The 21,102-nt window shown below is 42.8% G+C and overlaps 3 protein-coding genes across 4 annotated transcripts in view; 2 read left to right on the top strand and 1 right to left on the bottom strand.

The window, feature by feature from the left end:
* The window catches only part of LOC135245129 (polypeptide N-acetylgalactosaminyltransferase 2-like), a 47,913-nt gene extending 45,158 nt beyond the window's left edge, over positions 1-2,755 (top strand). For both annotated transcript variants that reach the window (XM_064317986.1, XM_064317985.1), the window contains exons 15-16: positions 16-135; positions 260-2,755. In XM_064317986.1, the coding sequence (XP_064174056.1) occupies positions 16-135; positions 260-415 (276 nt within the window). In that variant the 3' untranslated portion in view covers positions 416-2,755. The remainder of the gene's footprint in view (positions 1-15; positions 136-259) is intronic.
* Positions 2,756-5,314: 2,559 nt separating this feature from the next.
* LOC135245136 (regulator of G-protein signaling 17-like) overlaps positions 5,315-21,102 on the top strand; it is a 91,572-nt gene continuing 75,784 nt past the window's right edge. The window contains exon 1 of the mRNA XM_064317998.1: positions 5,315-5,743. The gene's annotated coding sequence lies outside the window, so the exon portion shown is untranslated. The remainder of the gene's footprint in view (positions 5,744-21,102) is intronic.
* Positions 7,236-19,966, bottom strand: LOC135245130 (piggyBac transposable element-derived protein 5-like). Its single transcript, XM_064317987.1, has 7 exons — positions 19,123-19,966; positions 14,883-15,310; positions 13,919-14,053; positions 11,937-12,117; positions 10,233-10,430; positions 8,861-8,966; positions 7,236-8,029 (listed from the first exon to the last, which is right to left on the bottom strand). Exons 1-7 carry the CDS (start codon positions 19,436-19,438, stop codon positions 7,834-7,836), a joined length of 1,560 nt encoding a protein of 519 aa, XP_064174057.1. The 5' UTR covers positions 19,439-19,966; the 3' UTR covers positions 7,236-7,833.

Below are 21,102 nucleotides of genomic sequence, written 5' to 3'. Positions count from 1 at the left end.
ATCTGTCCATCATAGGAGTGGGCTCTGACCAAGGATAAATCTGTTAAACACATGGACCTGTGCCTGACCGTGGTGGACCGGGTTGCTGGCTCTCAAATTAAACTCCAGGGCTGCAGGGAGAATGACAGCAGACAGGTGAGTGGTCCAGGTGGGGAGTGCAGGATCAAAGCTCTCTGGCCTGAAGCCTGGCCGGGTGAAAGGGTGTCAGCTCTAACAGAGGGCTGATAACACTGCTGTGCTCTCTGTCTCTGTGCTACAGAAGTGGGAACAGATCGAGAGTAACTCCAAGCTTCGGCACGTGGGCAGTAACCTGTGCTTGGACAGCCGGAGCGCGCGGACCGGGGGCCTCACGGTGGAGGTGTGTGGCCCCTCCCTCAGCCAGCAGTGGAAATTCACCCTGAACCTGCAGTCCTAGAGCCACGCCCTGCCGCACCCTGCACAGCGGAGTCGCCGGCCCATACAAACCTGGGCCGCACTGCAGATGAGACTGGAGAGAAAGAGATTTGGGACACTTACCAACAGTGGGACGGTGACGATGAGATGGAGGTGATTTCCATCCGACTATATACCTCAGTGTTTCATCTTGGTCCAGCTTTTGCATAGTGAATCCTTGTTTTTCCGATTCAAGTGAAATGAGAAATGTTTTCTTTTTTCAGTTTTTTCTCTGTGGGTTTTTTTTTTTTTTTTTTTTTTGCAATCGTGAAACAGATTAATTGGATGTTCTGGAATATCTCGCTGTGTGGAATTCTGGGATATCTGGTTGAGTGGAATGTAAAAAGCCTCCTCCAGACAGCGTCTGTTTAGTTTTGGATTCCACAGGATTTGGCGGGAGCATCGCTGGGTTTTGGGACACGCTACTTGTAATTGTTTACGGAAAGCTGCTGGTGGCGGAAGTGAACGGACTCCTCCATACGGAACTTGCGCTCGAAGATGTAAGCGGTGCTCAGCCCTGCTTCTCTGGAGTTTATAAACATGCTGGGGAAATAAAGACCTGCTCCCTTTTCCACAAAGTGCACCCAGCCTCTCTCTCTTCGGTCATTAGTACCGAAGGGAGCAGAATGTGAACCAAAAACGGCCTTTTACTGCGGACTCCTACATCAGAGGAACTGCCAAGACTACAGACTGACAGACGGACAGACAGACAGAAAGACAGTGCTGCCAGAGGCTGTGAAAAGAGGCACTGGCTGCTACTCTGTTCAGGCTTAAACTCCCCGCGTCAGTGTTGTACAGGAAATATTCACATTTTTTTTTGTGCTTTTTTAATCATCAAAATGACAGAAACCAGTACTCTACAGAAAAGTTTTAGTTTGATTCCCTGTGTAGAATAACAAACCCCAGGCCAAATGGGCAGATGTTTCTGTTTGTGGTCTCCTTATGCTCTGTGTGAGTGTGGAGATATCTACCTTTGGTCCATTTTTTCCCCCCTTCTTTGAGTATGTGGCTCGTTAATCTCACTGTTTATAATCGTGAATAAAGTGACCTCTGGTTGTTGCGTATTACAGGGTAAAGACATAACTGAGTATTCCGCGAAAAGGTTATGGGGAAATATTGTCAAACGGAATTTGTCAGTTGAACAAAGCAACCATTTTAAATCAAAGGTATGAAAGCAGCAGGACGAACAGAAAGCAGCGAACTGTGCTGAAGGAGAGGAGTGGGTTTGTGTTGCATGTTGAACTAAAACTTGAGTATCAATCCTAGTCTAATCTTCATTTATTGTTGTTGACCAGCTCTTCAGCCACATATGATTGCCTCTTTTGATATCTTTCATACTGTAAGTGAGAATGTGGCTTTGTGCTACAGCAGGATAATGCTGTGAGAGACTGAAAGGAAGACAGGAAAACTGTTGAATGAACTGTACATGGGGAGAATAAGCAATAAGACTTCCTTTTTACAGTTTTCTGTGTAGCTGCTTCAACTTGAAGCATCTTGCTTTGATTTAAAGGGGTGATGGGAGAGTGGGGCAGAGCTATAGTAAGCTATCAATCGCTGATGTGTTGAAACCGATCAAAATCTTTTTTCTTGCCACAGCAAAATACAAAGATCGTATCAGTGCACGTGACAGCTCCTTCCATTTTAGATTTCATGAAACCTCACTCTGCCATCTCTGGTGAAAGAAGGTGTCCAGCTGAATGGCTCTTATGGTTTGCTTTGGAATGGACGTGGAGTATATGTTGTCATTACCTTTCTCTTAGGGTGAAGGGCGTTTCATTATCACAGTGATTAATTTATTCATGAAGAGACGATTGCGTATTTTTCATATTGTATGACTGTATTTTGTTAGCCGTATTATATAAATATATTTTCTATTCTCACTTAAAAGTACCAGATCTTTCCCTGCCACCAGCCTGTACAGTGTGTATAAAGGGATTCCCTGATCGGCTCAAGCGAGGCGTTAGAGGTCAGAGGGACGCCGCGGCTCCTTGTGCTAGCCCCTCTGAGAGAGTGCTCTTTGGTGGAAGGATTAAGCCGACTCGAGCATAATGACAATGACTCTGTGAAAGATATGGGGCCTCTCAGATAGGAATTACAGAGCTAAAAATATGGATGAAGTAAGAACTTTGTGTGTTGTTGTGAAATCAATGCAAACATAAACAAAGATGCAAACTTTGAAAAGAAGTTTGTGTAGTTAACATCTACATAATGGCATAATTGTGTTAAAGCATTTTGAATAAAGTCTTTTTTATAAGATGCACATAAAAAGTATTGTTCATTTTAAGGTAAACGGAGAAAACAAAAATAAAACTGAATTCATGAACTATGAGTACTTTGGTAGTTCTTAATTATAAGAAATGCTTACTTGGCACAGTGTGCCAGAGTTATTTACTGTTTTATTGACACAGTACGTTTATATTGGAGATTAGGAAAGTGCAACTATTTGTGGATGATGTGGAATATGTGAGCCAAATGCAATATTAATGAGGTGGTGTTTTATTCATACGTTTTGGTTATTCTGAAAGTAAAAATACTCACCATTGCACAGAAGGAAAAACAATTGTGCAGTAAATTTTTAATGGAGGAAGAGGTGAGGCAGACTCCACACAGAAATTTGTGCATGCACACACACACACACACACACACACACAGTTTGGGTACATGGTGAGCTGGTCTACTTTACAGAGCTTGTCATTGTGGATGGTTTTATAGTTATGATGAAAGATCAACCTTGAACGGGGAAAAGAAATTTACTTGAATAAATGCATTTGTTCATAACTGACCGTGTTGGGTTTCTGCTTTTCTGTGAATTTAAAGATGTAACATTTTCATAGAAAGGGGTTGTTTGATGACTGAAATATAGTCCAGTATAGTATTGACATAAATTTATTCAAATATGTCATAGACTCTAACCCCTATACCACTCTGTCTCACAAACACAAAAATTCCTGGTGGTGTAAAAAATTAACAAACATTTATTTAGTGTGCAAAGTTTTGATAGAGTTGTAGCACAAATTTAATGTAGAAATCAGTCTTTAAACAGAGAGCAGTGAAGCCAAATGTTTAATGGCTGCATAAAGTGTAGACTTCCATACTACCTCACACACTAGAAACTGTCACTCATTTTATCTATAGCACAAGACACGGACAGAGGAATTTATACAGCACATCACAATATGAATAAATTTAACACATCGTTTTCAGTTTCAGTTAGAATTTATGTTTAGGTTTTACAGTATTGGTCAGGTATTAGCAAAGCATTTTGGTTGACACTATTTGTGTACACAATGCTATTACAACAACCATGACTTCAATATCCCTGACAACGTTCCTCTCAGATCGCACACCCCTTTCTGGTCACACACTGACTTACTCTCTGTGACACATACTGATTTCTGTGCAGTGGTGGAAAAACCCTGAGGTCAACATATTCAAATATTTTCAGTGACATGAGCAACCCACTGCTAACCAATATTTTCTTCCACAGCACCAAACTCAAATCACTCTCAGTACAGAAAGAATAAGAATCTTAAAATAAAACATAATATATTCAAAGTGACTAAATGCTTATAAATTCATTCTGTAAAATAGGTATACCTTTTTTAAATACTCCAATAAAGATTATTTATATATGAACATTTAATTCTCCATCCAGAATATGTGATGCACAAACCTATTAATTTACAAATGTTTGTAGAAGTGTTAACTGGCATCTCATTAGTGCTTTGGAAGCCTTGAAGAAGCATAAACACTCTAGTAATAATTTATGAAACCCCTTTGGCTGTGACTCTGCTAAAGGCAATGATCTGAAACCATGATGTGACTGGCACTTGTTGACCATCTGTTCCTATGGCCAAGAGAGAAGAGAAACAAGGGAATAATGAACTCATAATGAACCAAACGGAGAATGTATGCAGTATACAAATTGTGTGTGCAACACACAAATTTTATTTTCGTGTGCTGGACCTTGTTAAGAATATATATAAAATGTTGTAGGAAAGCCAAAGGGCACATTCTCTTCAAGTGTGCAGCATCATTGCACAGACCATCCCTCTCTCATATAGTTGTAAAACATAGAGTATTGATAGTCAATAAGTTACAAAAACCTATTAATTAGGCTGGCCAGACCAACCCCAGCTGGGATTGAAAGCTTTATATGGTTGATGCATGCATCAAATGTACCATTCAGGTACAAGCAAGTAATTATAATTGAATTTAACTGTGATTGAAAAGAAATCAACAGTTGTGGCAGTCTCATGAAATAGTCTATTTGCTCCCTATTATAAGTGAGAAGAAACAACAGAAAGATATAAGGTGAATGCCAGCCAAAACAGGTGACCAGATGTTTTCATCTCAATTTTTTCACATTTTATTTAAAGTAGAAAGCAATCCAGTGATGGAAAGAAAATCACATATAATTAGTTCATAATTGTGTTCAGAGAACTATCCATAACATGAACTTGTATTAACTTCAACTTCAGAGAATAATAAACAAAAAATATTTTAAAAACATTTGTGTGGGTACTCAGGCTTTGAGAATGCTACTGAAAACCAAATTTAGACCTGTACAAACATAATAATAATAATAATAATAATAATAATAATAATAATAATATGTATCGTTTTCTTTGAACATTGTCAAATTACTGTATCTGATTATCATTTGCTGCATTTCAACATACTTACTTCTGACTTTTTACTTCTATACATACACACACACACAGAAACTACAGCAGAAAGAGTATGAACAAATCACACCCACAGATACAAACAGTGAATACAGTTTGTGTAATGATATATTTCACATGTCCATTATTTACAAATCTGAAATTTAAATGTAGGCTACACGCAGAGATGGGCGTGCCTAGCTGTATAAGGCCACGCAGGCATTGTGGGACCCTTGGCCGGGTAAAGATGAACGTTTATAACCCATACACCATACAACCCGATCAAAATAAATAAATAAATAAATAAACAAACATTGATTATCTGTTTTGAACGGAACTTAAATTTAAACTTGCCATAGACCGCCTAATATTCAGGCACTCTGTAGGCCTACATTAAACAAATGTAGGCCTATGTATGCTAACTTATGTAGGGCAGAGGGGGAAAAATGGCCGAAATTTGCCAAAATTAAGAAGTCTTTTCCAGAGTCAGGAAAATCGAGATTCTACATTAATCAGATGCTGAACTTGAGGCATGGAAAACCTTCAAGTTTGCTAGCGATGATAGCGCTCCCAATTGCCATCCCCTCACCATTAGCAACACTGCGGGAGGTACAGACCGCAGATTCTTTTAACAGCCAGGGCAGGTAAGAAAAACAAGCTTTCTTACTTTAGTAATGCTGCTTGGAAACGGTTTACTTATCATTTCGTTGATTAACTAGATTTTAGCTCGCATTTCAGTTTTCAAATCTCGTTCATCAACAGATAGATAAGCCATCATTTTGTGTCGTCTCTTTGCCTGCCATTGAAACCACGTGTTTGCAAAATGTTTTCGATGTGTTTTTATTTTATTTCGTCAATGAAAAGTAATAGTTAATATCTTATTCACTTCAAATTTGAACAACTGTGGTGTTAGCCTAAGAGGATGTGGACAATAAACAAGTATTTTTTTATTTAGCTATTTTCTGGAACCTCTTTCTAAACACGTATTGTTTCACGGGTTACACGTTATCTGCACGTTCATTTGCTGAATAACCAAACAATTTTCATAGTTACACAAGAAATCAAGCCTGGTATGTGCTAAGTAGCAAACGAGTTTGCGAAATGCCTACCGAGACACTTTGATTAAAACTGCTGTGTTTCTTAACATAGGCTACGTTGTTACTTAACATGACACAGGCCTAGTTGGTGGTGTGAGTAGTGTATAAAACGTGAAAACTGTTGTCCATTTTGTCAACCAAAATGTTATGACCCCGCCTCCCCCCCACCGATATTTCCAAATAATAACCCTGAAATCGTTGTGTGAGAAATTGTTTTGGTGTGGGAATTTGAGGGAAGCCACAGATTATGCACTGCCTGGGTACCCCCAGAAGGACAAAACATGCCCCTGTACTGACTGTCCCGTTCTGTATCCGTTGCCCCATAACAGCTGCCCTAGTCTCCACACCATTGCTGTAGAATTCAAATCAGATTTTCAAATGTGATTAGTTAAATACACTGAAACATTTCAACCTAACAAGGTTGTGTGGATGTCATCTGTTTTTCTGTGGCGATTATAGGTGAAGAACAGATATTACTGTGTTTTGGACTGGCGGCTTTCCACTTTATCATCTTTAATCGCTGTTCTCTCATAGATCAGCGTCCAGGAAAGCCGCCGCTGAACCATGTTATCCTTAGCTGTCCCATGGTCTACCCTTCCCCCATAGCTGCTGCCAATTTAATCCATTCACTCAATGATTTACCCCAGCTGGACATCCACTCACTTACTCCATCCCCAGGTCAATATTCACACACTCACAACCTACAACATTCACTCACTCATCTCACCCTGAAAAAATTCATAGTAATGTTGGTGGCTTGTTTGCCAAGCGCTGAGTAATGCACCTCTGTGGGACTGTGGGTGTGTACCTCCCCCTGCATTTTCTTCCCTTGTTGACCTGAAAATAACCCATAAACTGGGGATTTTCCATGAACCTGGCAACACTGGCTCTAATGCATATAGGAACGGATGACTGAATATCAGACTACTTCCTCACGCAAGTTTCAGTTGCGTGAGTGTGCTCCTCAATCGGTGTGAGTCTGGTTGGTAGCATTAGCATTCCCTGGGAATCACAGGGACAGAGCTGCTAGGTGAAAAGGTTATGGACAGTAGCCTTCCACCTTCTGCCTTTATTCTGCATAAATTAATCATTAAAATCTCACACTTAAGACATTTCACATGGTTACAGAATGCAGATTTACTGTAGTCAGATGCTTACTTGTGACCTTCCCAACAACAGAGTTCACAATGTTTTTTTTATATTTAACCTATTGAAAATTAAAACAGAGGAAATGGTGTTATTCAGACAGTTGCTTAGCCTGGTATGTTTTATATGTTATACACACAGACCTTCAGCTTCCATGGCCCTATCTTCTTTAGCATATAGGCTAGCACATCCTCTCACACTAAGCCCCACATAAATATCTGCTCTCCACATCAGGAGGAAACTCATCCTAGCTGGGTTTGAGCTGCCAGTGAACTGAAAGGGGCGGGGCCTGTCACAGAGGCTCGCATAAGCAGATGGGTTTGTGTGTGTGTCCGTGCGTGTGTGTGTGTGAGAGACTGACTGTGAGTTGTTTGAGTGAGTGAAAGTATGTGAGAGCATGGTTGTATGGTTGTGTGTTTGTGTGTGCGTGAGTGAGAGAATATGAAAATGAGAGAGTATATTTGACTGTGTGCTGGTGTGTGTCCAGTCCTTCACTGTGTGGGAGAGCAGTCTTCCAGATCCAGCAGCTCCCTCACAAGTCTCTCTCCAAACTGTGCCCGACTGTAGCGTTTGACGTGGTAGGCGTCGGACATTTTGTACAAGATGTAGGCGTTGTTGATGGCGATGCTGACCGTCAGCCAGAACACCTGCTGCCACGTCTTGTTTGGCTTGTGGAAAATGAAGTACCTGTGGAACAAGATTGGCCCTCCATGACAGTTCTGTCACAGGAGTGTGTGTGTATGTATGTGTGTGTGTGTGTGTATATATATATATATGCTTCCATACGGTGGAGCTGGGCCTTTGCAGTAGTTGTGTGTGTCACTCGGGGACTGCTCTCGCATTAAACTGTGCCTGCGCTCTGCAGTCATTCATTACGAGAGGATTGTGCTCCGGCTGCATGCTAATCAGCTCATGAGGCCACAGTGCAGCTCAGGAGGAAGCCAGTCTTGTCCTTTACAGGAAGTGATTACAAGGGCTGCCATGGAGACGTGCCCATGATAAATGACAGCAAATTAACTCTGTGAAACGGCTCCCTTTGGCAACTCAACGTAAATCTGACTGGCGAAACTGCGCACTGTGAAAGATGCTGTGAATGTTATTCCCTGTTACTCCTGCAGGTTTACGATGCAGAAACAGTCCAGAGAAGCGATATGCCCCCCACTGTGTCATGAAGGGCGATTTATTCTTTTGTTCCTCTGTTTGAAGGCTGCTTAGGTCTGTGTGCAAATGATATCGGATGTGTGGCCTGTGTGCACCTCCAGCCATTTCTACATTAACAGCGTGCAGCAAAGTGAGTGAGTTTTGGTGGAATTAGCCGCACACAGCCTGCGTGCACACTGCGGTTGGGTGGGTGTACCCTTGACAGATCACAGGCCTATACTGCTGTGCATGCGTCTGTGTGAACTGGAACATCTGCCTTAAGCCAGCATCCCTGTAATCATGTAACGGCGTGTGAGCAGCATCATGCACGTAAGCGTGTAATCGTGCTGGCAGTCGCGTGTAATTAGTGTCACTCACTTGCTGTACTTGTCGTCGTACTTGCAGATGTAGCTCAGGTGGGCGGCGAAGGCTTCCACGGCGAGGGGGCAGGGAATCTCCCCACTCTTCCTCTTAATGATCACCCCTGCAAACATTACACAGAGTACATATAACTCACACACACACACACACCCCACTCTTCCTCTTAATTATCACTACTGCTAACACATCACACAGTGTACTTCTTCACTCAAACCTACGCGTACGCACACACACACACTCTCTGGAAACATTACACACAATACATATCACACATGCACACATTACAATTGGAACAAAATAATTATAATTAAATATAAAAATGTGCACATACAAAAAACCCTCCATGGCTCCTACAACATGTCACATGGACACACGGAGACACACGCTTCCCACTCTTCCTACAGTGAAAACTTACACCATACAGAGGCTTCTAGTCAGTAAGTCCAGTTTTAACCAAGTCTTGAATATAAATCACAATCGTATCTAGCTGTCAGACCAAGTGACAGACTCAGTGCTGTGGGGAGATGATGGGTATTCAGAAAGGGAAGCTGTGCTTATATTCAGCTATTCAGAGCATTCAGGGAGACCAGAGACGCCCGGGCTGTTGCAGAGTTTAGATCAGGCTCTCGGATAACAGTGCTCAGAAGTACAGGGCACCAGCTGCAGCTAATGTCAGCGCTAGATTGATCCGGGCACCAGGTTCTCTTCTGGGACAATTTTCATTTTAAAATGTAAACTCAGTATATTGAACTTGATATTTGTTCTAATCCTGCCTAACCTTTTCACTCCTAACCACCTGTGAGTGACCCTCAAGCTTATTTAAATGTTAGCCACCTTTAGATCAGCATTATGAGGGGTGATATGAGGCCACCTGCAGCCATTTCCAATAATATCTGCTTCTGTTGGAGGATTGTGCCTGGGTCTTGTACTGAAAACTTATCAGGTTTCTCTTTGACCTCTGAAAGAAGAGGAAAAGCTTACGGAGTTGAGTCACGTGCCATTCACCATCTTAAGGAAACGGCAGCTTAAGTGGATCCCCATGGTTCCCTCATCAGCTGTTCATTAAAACCCGTGGCTAAAAAAAGAAATCTGTCTCCTAGCAACTGGAAAATGATAAGTGGTGCACCTGAGCACATTAATCTGAGTATGATGCCGACTTTGAAGTAGCGCATTCAAATCAGTCTCCAGTGATATGGCGCCACTGATTCCTGCAAATATGGGGGTATCTGTGTGTTGTCCAGTGATCGTGGCCGCACACCACTAATCGTGGATATCCCCCTCGGGTTTTTGTGCAAACTGGGACCTCTGTAAACAATTGAAGTGTACAGTTAGGAGCAGCCCTGTTGAGTGTATGTAGATGGCTGTTTACCTTGCTTGCTGGGTGAGTAGGCGTTAGTAAGGAAACGGAAAGTGCCCTTGTTGTACCAGGAGATCAGGGACATGTTGCCCCTCATCTTGATGTGGGACTGGCCCCGGTGTTGGGGCTTCTCCGGGTTGGACAGCATGGACGGGGGCAGCCCTGTGCAGTCACTCTTCCTGGTGCTCAGAAGCCCACAGCAGTAGATGTCTGTGTGTGAGAGATCGGTTGGTAGTTTTACGTTATGTTTCTCTTGTTGTGCTGTCCTTGCAGTGGGAAATTTCTATATTTGTGCGAGACGCATGCACACACACGCACACATGCACACATGCACAAACACATACACACACACCACATACCACACACACCGCAGTGTTTCCCATACATTGGCTTTGTTTGGGCGTACCGCCAACATAAAAAAAAAATTTTGGCCGGGGGAAAATCTGTGTTTTTATTTCCTGTCAACAGTTTCTAGTTTACTGCAATCTGTAAAACAGGTTTATGAAAATCTGTATGTGCAACAAAAGTTTACTTTGCTGTATTATAGAATTAGCCTATAGGTTTTCAAGAGAACAATCTGTAACTCACTAATTGTTATTTTGTCCATGAAATGCGACTTTATATCATAATAAATCCATCCAGGAGATTGCTGTTGCTGTTGATAGTGTGGATGTCACGTCTGGTTATGGGGTTCACCAAACACGATGGACGACTGAACACTGTGTTTTAAATTCAGTATTCTTTATACCTGAATACTGCTTAACATTCCACGCAATTTAAAGGCTAGTTTAGACCCAAGATTCACCATGTGACGACCTACAACTGGCAACTCTTCGCAAAATCCATGGTTTGCAACAATCTATAATTGACCCGTTCACATCAAAGCGACGAGATGAGACATTGCTATCCACTTGCTTGTTTACAGTCATTTCTTTGTTGGTACCAATACTCATCTGGCAAATATCTAGGTCAATATAGTGAAAATGGAAGAAAGTAGTAGCAATAGTGTGGTGCTTGCTGTAGCAGCAGTACTGCTAATAACAGCAAAGTTTCGTAAGAGCCGAACACCCAGTTCTTGGAGGCGGCCATGTGTGCTTCAGTGCCTGGTGCATGGAGCGTACGCACAGTTGCGCAAGGACCTAGATTTACTGTCGTTTCTTAATTTCACCCTTTTTCCTGAGCAGTGTGCTCACCGTTGATTTGGGATGATGCTACTTGTGCACAGCGTTCTCTTTAATTACCACAGTGTATGCCGTTTCCAGTGCAAACACCACCACCTTCTGTGTCCACACCACCGGCCTCTAGTAAAAATATTCTAGGGGAAACACTGTGTGCACACACACACACACACACACACTAGTGCAGTGCAGGGGATGGAGATGATGTAGAATGTAATAACTCTCCACAAGCTTCCTGCTGCAAGCTTCTTTCCCTCCTCTGTTTATATGGCTTTAATTAAACCTGCCAAAATCATCTGAAAACATTAAATAAGCATAATCTCTTTGATTTGTACTTAATCTTCCACATGGCACAATGTGGAGTGTACATATGAAAGGAAAAGAAGAGAAGCTGGCATAATTTAAACAGCAGTAATATTTACCCTCTCACACCCCTTAATATTACTGCCGTGGTTATAGGGTGGTGGGCAAGAGTGTTATGATGGTTGATTGGGGCGGGGGGGGGAGGGGGGGAGAGGGGGGCAGGAGTGTGGCATACCCTGCTTCTGGAACTCCTGGTACAGGCTGAGACTGGTGATGCTGGGTCCGGTGAAGATGATGGCGTTGCGGCCGGACAGGTTGTGGCACAGCTGTTTGGCCACCAGGCGGTGGAGCTGTGGCTTATTCTTCAGAGCATCAACACCGTCTGGTCCAGGGCCCTCCTTAAGGTACACATACACCTGAGAACAGGTACAGCTGGTTTACAGTAGCTGTATGAGGTCAGCGACAGTGTATCCATGAGTCTTCTTGTATTGACATACTGTGTGTGGTTAGATTGGTGCCAAAGGCAAAATACAAACAAACAATATACTGGCTGGCCATGCATGACTGACAGTAAGTTAAGGGGGAGGAGTTGAATTTTATGAGATAAAAGAAACTGCCTAATTGTGCAGTATTCCAGAAGCAGTGCTAAAATGAAATCGAAAGGTAACATTCCAACGATGTCCTGTGACGTGGTATATTTGCCCGGAACGATAACCTGTATTCATTCAGTGAGTCATAAACATTGTATATGTTTGTTGCCATTGCCAATTCAGCCTTATAGCGGACACACTTATCCAAAGCAATTTGTAGAGCTTACATACAGTCCATTTACATAGCCAGGTAATTACTGAAGAAATTCATGTTAATTACCTTGCTCGATGGTACAATGGCGATGCCTCACCTAGGAACCGCACGTCTCTAACAATTACACTACACTGTTACCCACATGTTTGTCATTGCTTATGATGGAATTAATAACATTCAAATATGCTAATTTGCTGTTTGCTTGCAAAGAATCTAAACATTCAACCATTTTCCGTCTGCGTTAGCAAGCTTAATTGAGCGACTAGAGTCGGCTACAAATTTTTCAAAACACCGAAACCTATCTTTTAACAAAATGTGTGTGTTTTGTATTTCACAAGAGTAGAAAAGACTGCATTTCCATCACAATTCATTATTCCTTAGACCTCCCAGGATCAATTCACTGTGATCAATACGTTTCTCATCCCTCCAGAGTGCAATTAAACCAAGTGGGTCTGATACACTGTGATTCACAACCTGTAAAAATTCCTCCACCCAGTAGCCAAGATGGACTGTGATGAAAGTAGTTATCTTCTAACTTGGCTCGTTCATGTCCGGTTGAGCAGTTGGACATAACTTGGCTGTATGTTATTATTTGTAGTGCTGGTGAGCTCTTATTTTTGAAGCAGTCTGATTTCAGCTGTTGGAGAAATACATACTGGCAAATAACTTGTGCACTTTCTTGAACATAGAAACCATTTGTAATAGGATGAATCTTGTAGGTTCTCATTAATTCTATTTCGTTTTCAGCTGAGTACCACTTTGAACATTTTTTTTCCTGCCGACAAATATAGCCAAGGCTAATTTTCATCTAAGGTCCTTGGGCAGGTAACAATGACTTACTCTTATGACAGTAAGAGTACAGGTTGACATAAATGACTCAATATCTACAACAGACTAAATGTAAGCCTGTCATAAAGAAATAAAATCAATTTGGTGCATTGAAATTTTGCAGTTTGGCGGTAAGATTAACACTGGACAATGGTAGATTTTATACTGTGAAGTCAATACTTTTAAAATGAATGATCTTACCCACACAGTGCCCACATAGACTACATGGATTTTGAAATGAGTAATGGTGACTCTCGTGCGGTTTTTAATCATGCATGCTGAGTGACAGGCAGCGAAGTGTCAGTCGATTCCAACAGTATGGATGTCTAGTGGGCCCATCCACGGGCCCTTTGCCAGTGTGTGCCATATGTTGTCTCCTGCCTCTTGGCTTCAGACCCCAGTTATGTCCTCACCCCCCCCCCCCCACCACCCCCTCTGCAGAAGAACACTTCGTACAGTTCTATTACGTGCCTCCGATTGGCTCCCTCTCTGACAGTGCTGCCACGCGGAGGAGCGGGATGGCAGTGGGATTTCTCAGGGACCCTCTGACCCTTCACACCCGGCCGGTCAGGTGACCTCACTCACCTGGCTGATGAAGCCTGTGGCTGTGCACTGCCTCACCCAAAGGCTGAACTTCCTCTTCTTCCTCTTCCTCAGCTCTCGCTCCGTACATGAGGTGATGAAGACGGGGTCCTCGTCAATAAGTGGCTCATGGAGAACCTGGGTGGGATTGATTTTAAGAGCCTCAGCTCAGTGAACAAGACCATGACGAACTCATAATCTGCCAACCTAAAAACTGCAGGCCATCAACATTTTTGACACCAGAAGTAATTTCAATGCATGGAAAATGTACAAAAAGAGCCTTGCCAATGCTTGTGCTTAATGACACATCAGAAACTGTTAACCATCACATTTCTGTTTCAGTGATTGATTAACAAACTCACTAACTGGGAAATGCTGGTGTGATGAACAGGCTCTAACCTGGATAACCGGTGCATTATTTAACAGCTCAGATCCCTCTGGGAAAATTAGGACATTCTGCTGCTTGTTTAGTGTTTGTGGCCAACAGGAGCAAATGTGTTTCAGACCAATTTACAAGCCATTCCTCTCCTGTAATATGGGCAGGAACTGTAGCACAGACTGTCCCTTCAGATTAAAGCCCAGCTCTTCCACTTCTCTTTAGCCTCCTGGGAGTCTGTGTGTCTGACAGGATTAGAGTTGAGGGGGAGCTGAAGTACAGATAGCTCGGGAGACATGTGCGAGCGCCGAGACTGAGAGCGGAAAACAGGCATCCTCTGCTGCCACCTAAGAATCTTGCACACTGGAAGAGAGCGCTGTGGGGTAGGCGGTAAACTCATGACACGGTTAAGAAAGAAAAATCTGCTTTTTGTAACAGCTGGACAGTTTACATCCAGATGTCTTGAAGAAAAGCACAGAGGGCTATAAAGCATTACCAGCTCTTGCAAGAGTTGTTTGGTTTGATATTTGCCCCACGCCACCTGTGTTAGGGAGGCACGGTCTGACGTGGGTTAGGGAGGCGAGGTCTGACCTGGGTTTGGGAAGGTCGGAAGGTGCAGCTGAAAGCTTGCTGCAGGGAGTCCAGGAAGGGCTGGATCTTGTAGAGCCCCTGGTTGCTGTGGCTGGAGCGGAAGGCTACGATGTGGAAGTACTTGAGGATTCTCTCGAAGCGAGCCTGGCTCATCTGCGGCGCGATGCTCTTGTTGCTGAAGAAGCCGGAGCTCCAGATACTGAGCACAGACTCGCAGTGCTGAACGCTGGTGGACGTCATGAACCCCAGGAAAGCCTTCATCTCTGCTGCCGTCACGCTCTGCCAGCTCTCATCACTACCAAAACGCTCCTGGTACTTTTTGGCATACATGTTGGTCTGTGCCACCATGTTCTGGATGGCATTGTCTGGCACAAAGAGCTGGAAGAAGTCCAAGGCAGTGGCAGTGGCTGGCATCTTCTGTGTGGGACCTACAACACAAGAATCCAGTTTCCATAGAAATCACACCATTATTATTTTACAAGCACCATCAACAGTGCTACTTTGTCATTTACAATTTGGGAGTACAAATGTCGGCCTTATTGGATTTTGTATTCGAAGCCTGCAAACAGGAAGTTTCACCAAGTTGACTTGGACCACCAGTTCAGCAAGCAGGATTGTATGGCCTCTAGCTTTGAGCTTCTGAGTTCAGTGATGTGAACTGACCATCATGATATCTCCTCTAACCATACTGCTGACATGGATGTACCACACAATGCATAGACTTTAAATATGATGTTGCACATGGGAGAGCATATGGAAGTATCTACAGCTTATGAGCTCTCACTCTGTCAAAAGTGACATCATCCAGTTCATAAGGTTACCATCATGATTGTGTAACTGGTGGTTCTACGTCATAATAACTGGTTTGTGTAACTGGTGGTTCTACGTCATAATCTGGTTCACGCAGATGCATGGTTCCCCTGTTTTTATTGGATGATTCCAGGTAGCAACGTTGAATGTCTATAACGTGTCAACACAAGATACAGTACAGGTTTGGTGACATTATGCCATTTATGACAAATGATCTTGCCTGCACCTGCAGAACTGGCTGAGTCATTCATTTTAGAGTTGTCTTACCTGTGCTCACACCTGAAAAACTGCTGTTCCTGTCACATTCATTTGGCAGCGGGCTTATTATTTATCAAACATTGACTGCATGCGTCATTACAGTTCCCTGAATTTTCCAGAGATAAAACGCCGCAAAACATTCAGATGTATACAGCAGAAACAAAACAGAAAAGAAAAAGCTTTCATTGTTTCCCCAGTAGGCTTGTACTGTAAATGGTGCCTGTGAATGGGATCAAACGCTTGCTGTACCAAACCTGCTGCAAAGGCCCTATCTCTGTATGGCTGGGAGAAACCGGTGACCTCATACAACCCTTTGTACCTGAGCCCCTCCCACTCATGCACATCCCATTTCTTCTCAACCACACCAGTGTCTTAACTCAATTATGCTAATAGACACCGTTTCTAAAATGGGATTATGCGAGGCCAGGGATAAGTAGTGTGAGGCCAGGGAGCACCAGTTCAGAACAGCATCTTCCACTGACACCAGAGCAGCTCTCTACAACACTGTGGAGTACAGTACCTACCCACTAACTGTGGATGGAGTAAATGCAGATAATCTCCAGCTGTAGCTGGATTAGCAGAGGGGGAACCGTTACATAATAAATAATCTGTGCCCACATTGACCAAGGTGAGCATCCTAACATCTGCAGTTCTTCCCATCTCCATTCAATCTCACATAAAAAAGAGAGGAGAGATATTCACTTACTACTGTTGCTCTATGTAAGATGAAAACAGTATTCTGATTGGGGGAAGCTATAGTAACATTTCTGCATGGTCTAGACTGGAGAGGAGTGTGCCAAGCGGATGTCATTTACACCCTCAACTGTTTACACTCATCTGCTAAAGTCAACACAACCACGGCGTGAGAAGCAGCCTGCACATCCTTCACATGGCAGGGTTCACCTTTGCAAAATTGACTCCACAGAAAGCAGATGCATTCTTCAGTTCGACACTTTTTATGGCTGTAGGCACGCGCAGGTCCTCTGCCAAACAATGAAAGAAACAATCCAAGTATATTAATTTTGGTGCCCTTCATAATGGGATTGTTTTGCAAATTACATTTCATGAAATCCAACTGCTTTACATATCAAGCAATATTTACTTCTTGGAGCAGTGAATATTTGCACCGAATTTTGCAGAGAACATGGGCACCAAGTTTTTATATTAAATTAGTGTCTTTGTGCAAAGTATATGTTCCATGTCCAGTCTGCCCAATCCCTCTAATGGGTAAATAATACTGACCCTCTGTGCCCAGATCAGACTCTTCACCTTCTTGGAGCACGTTAATGTAAATAAAAATGCTATCATTCTTAGACTCTTTACCTGGAGGCTATTGCGCTGAGCTTATGCCTCATGAGTAAACTGCAGCTGATGTGTCAGTGATGTCTGCTATTTTCAGCATGGCATTTCGTATGGACACTTCACTCAAAACAGTATGTATTTCGATGTGGAGCAGATATTATAACCGAGAGAGTGGGTGGACATTCTCTATGTGTAATGCATAACATAACATGACACGACATGACATAATTACGGGAACAGTCCATTCAGCCCAACAATGCTCGCAATTTTCGTAACTAAATTGTCTCTCTCTCCCGGCACTGCAGTTGTACCACTAAGCAAGGTACTTGCCCTCAGTAGCTTCAGTAATCTATCCAGCTGTATAAATAGGTTGTATGTAAAAACGTTATCCATGTAAGTTGTTCTGGACAAGACGGTCTGCTAAATGCCTGATCGCAAACAGAAATGGGCTTTAACGTCTACCTGCATGTGCATGCGTCATGTAAAAGTGCATGTACCACTGCAAATGCAAGCATGTCCATGTCTTGAGAGTATGTATCTATACTGTACACATTCATCACTAAGTAACTATCAGTACACCACCATAGTATGGCTTGATGGAGTGTATAAGGGTGGCCCTTTAAAATAGCCCCATTTCCTGCTTGTCTCCTTGCGGTCATGCATTTATATTAATTGGACGAGCAGAATGAGGCCTGTACACTGCTGGTTCATGGCACTATGCTTCTCCAACATGCGCTAATAGAAGCGGTCCTACATCCTCCCTGTCCTGGCATTACAAATACTACAGAGTTTCAAGGCACTTAATCCATCTATAGTCACTACAGCACAGGCCAGTGATTAGAAAGAGGTGCAATCTTATGTGTCACAGTATCAATAGATGTAAGCCTGTTATGTAACTTGTTCAATGCAGTAAATCAAAAGAAAGACAGGCTTTGTTTGCCATTTTTTCATCAACACGCCTGTATTGTATTGCATTGACAGCTGAAAGAAAGCCATGCTTTGGGGTTTGTGTAGTAAGTGGCACGCTGCAGAGAACTCCTACAGGTTGTAGAAGGATCTCTGCATTTACTGCTTGCTGCCAAAGAAAGCAGGGATAAGGTAATGCATGAAGATGGGTTCAGAGGATGTGAGAAGGATAATCCCATCTCCTTCTTAATCATTCAGTGGCAGAATGGTCTATTGTTCCACACCAGTAGTTCCTCAGGAGAAAAATAGCACTGATTCAGATGCCGATTCGATGCGATTCAGTATCCTCAAAGCACTATAATTCTGCAAGTGTTCAAGTCCTGCTGGTACAGTAGAAAAAAACAGCGTAGTATATTTAACACTCACAGGGGCCATATAAAGCACCCCCTCTTTCCCTACTGCTCTCTCTCTCTCTCCCTCCCTCCCTCACAGCTGGGTGGTACTAGGAAGATTTATTTCTTTAATTGTTTATCAGTCTGGCACAAAGTACAAAAGTATAGATTAATTTTATATTTAACCAAGCAAAAACAGGCTATGTCTAAAGCCTGGACGTCTTGCCAGGAAACTCTTCAGTATTAATCATGCGGACTAGGGTGTTATGATTTTTATTTTACTGAATCGCAACTTGGTATAGTTTAAGTGGACAATAGGTGGGGCCATCAATGATGTAGACAGGAAGGGAGTCTGGTGCTGACGTTACAAACTGACATAACAAATCCGCTGGATCTCACGATGTATTAAGCCCGTGCTTTCATTTTATGGCATCGAGCGGTTAAAAGTCCAAGTCTCTCGCTGCAATATAGGCTACGTTAAAGGTTTTACCAGTTGTTTAAGTTCTTGATTCGATTGCTATAGTCCTAACTATAAAATAACAACAGTGACAGTGTTCTTTAAAGTGACTTACCACAGGTATCTTTGTACGGAGGGATCGTGATTTCTCGGAGGGCGTCGCTCCAGCCCTCTTCCTCTGCTGGAGCATTTGAAACCGAACCGGGGGCTCTTCCAGATTGGCCATCCCCGGTCTCGGTTCCTCTTAGGTCGCCGCCGTTGCTTTCTGATGTATAGTTATCCGAGTTGGAATCGCCCGAGGTGCTGTAGAAGGGATTCTCGCTGCTGTCGTCCCCAGATTCTCCAAAAACATCATCCGAAATCTGCAAGCTTTCGTATCGGGAGCGGGCAGCCTGCAGAAGAGACTGCGCCTTCCTCCCGCACTCAGCCATCGCTCGTTATATCTGATAAACTGCTAACTCGGAAAGGCTGTAACCCCGGGTAAAGAAGGAAGCACCTTGGCTCAGTTCACTTCAGTCGTATCTATAACCCTGGCGAACCGCAGTTGTCGGCATAAGAAACGGCACAGAGAACGACCGACCCTCATCCAAACGACTGCCGTGGCAGTGGAGCTGTTCTGTTCGAGGGGTACTGAATTCCCCCCGTGCAGCCAACGAGACCGAAATGATCAATAGTAATCATACAGCCCCACATCCGGAATGGGCGAGCTATTCACACAGTAGCCTATAACACTCAATAAATCTCCAGCCTCCTTGCATATCACCTGACTTGTCTCTTTTAATGTTGTCCAATGGCGTCCGTAACTGAAATCAACGTCAAATCTAGCTTCACGTAAAAAAGAATGTTTTGACCCAGTTGTAGAGTAGCACTGCCCTTAAATGTCATAGCACCGTCTTTGCTTTAGATTTGTTTTTACTATATGAATGCAATAAAATATGTATTACTTTAAACGAATGTGGATTAGGCAGAATAATTCCAAGGAGTCTATTTTGATGTAATTGGACAACGGTGCTATCCCAATCACACAACAAAGACGACTTTTTTTCAGATAAATAATAAAACAACCGGCGATTAACATGAGAATGGGAGACCAGGAGGATAATTAATTACATTAGGCAGCCTAAAATTCTATTTAACTAATGTATGTCAATAACGTGAAAACTCGGTTCAACCCACTTTTGTCTGGATAAATGAAAATGCATTATGTATAAACCGAAAAACATTGCATTTCATTCGTTTAGCAGACGCTCTTGACGATGTTGTCCAGAGGTAGCCTACTGTACATTAGTGCGTTCATATAATAGTGCCATACCCGACTAACACCATTCCCAGGCCAGGGATGATTAAAGAGTATTTTAAGTGGTATTCAATGATTTTTTGAAGAAATTTGTGTTTTTTCCGGTTCTTTCCTTGTCGTGCCGTGATTGTTACATGATTGTTAAAACCACGTGGGTGTCCTTCAGGCAAACACCGGCTGCACTTTGTTGGAGGCCCTACAGGTGGCGCGTTGTACTATGCTTCGTTTTGTTTCCTTGATGTTAATTCTATGCTCACAGTACTTGTTGGTGTTCTCGAGTGTGGTGGCGGAAGTAGTTTACCGTTCGCAACAAAGTGATGTAAACGTATGTTGTTTTTTACATGTAACGATTAACTTAATTTGCATATTACAGAGCGATATATCGCAAATCACATTGCTTAACACGATTGGGAAAGATGTGGTGCCTACGTTCTGGATAGCTTGCCAAATATTATGAAATTAAGTGGCATCCAACCCTGTTCCTGGAAGTTTATCATACCATCATGTTGATTTTCATTTAAACTCTCACTTAGCAGCAAAACAAGATATCTAGCTCTTGAATGTGGTGTGTTTTGTTAGAGTTGGAGTGAAAACCTACAGGACGGTAGATCTCCAGGAACAGGGCTGGTTACTAATGATGTAATGGGTAACATATCTAATTAAAGCAAGTGTCCCGATCCGATCACAAAATTACTTTCCCCCCCTCACCCCGCCCACCCATGGGGCTGACCAAATGTTCAGCTTTGATTTGTTTTAATTTTTTTGTTTGTTTAACATGTCAATCCCCAGATCCACCTA

This window comes from Anguilla rostrata, chromosome 18 (assembly GCF_018555375.3).
Source record: "Anguilla rostrata isolate EN2019 chromosome 18, ASM1855537v3, whole genome shotgun sequence".
Taxonomy (NCBI): Eukaryota; Metazoa; Chordata; class Actinopteri; order Anguilliformes; family Anguillidae; genus Anguilla; species Anguilla rostrata.
Note: the sequence above shows the minus strand (reverse complement) of the source record. Positions and strands in the feature narration are given on the sequence as shown.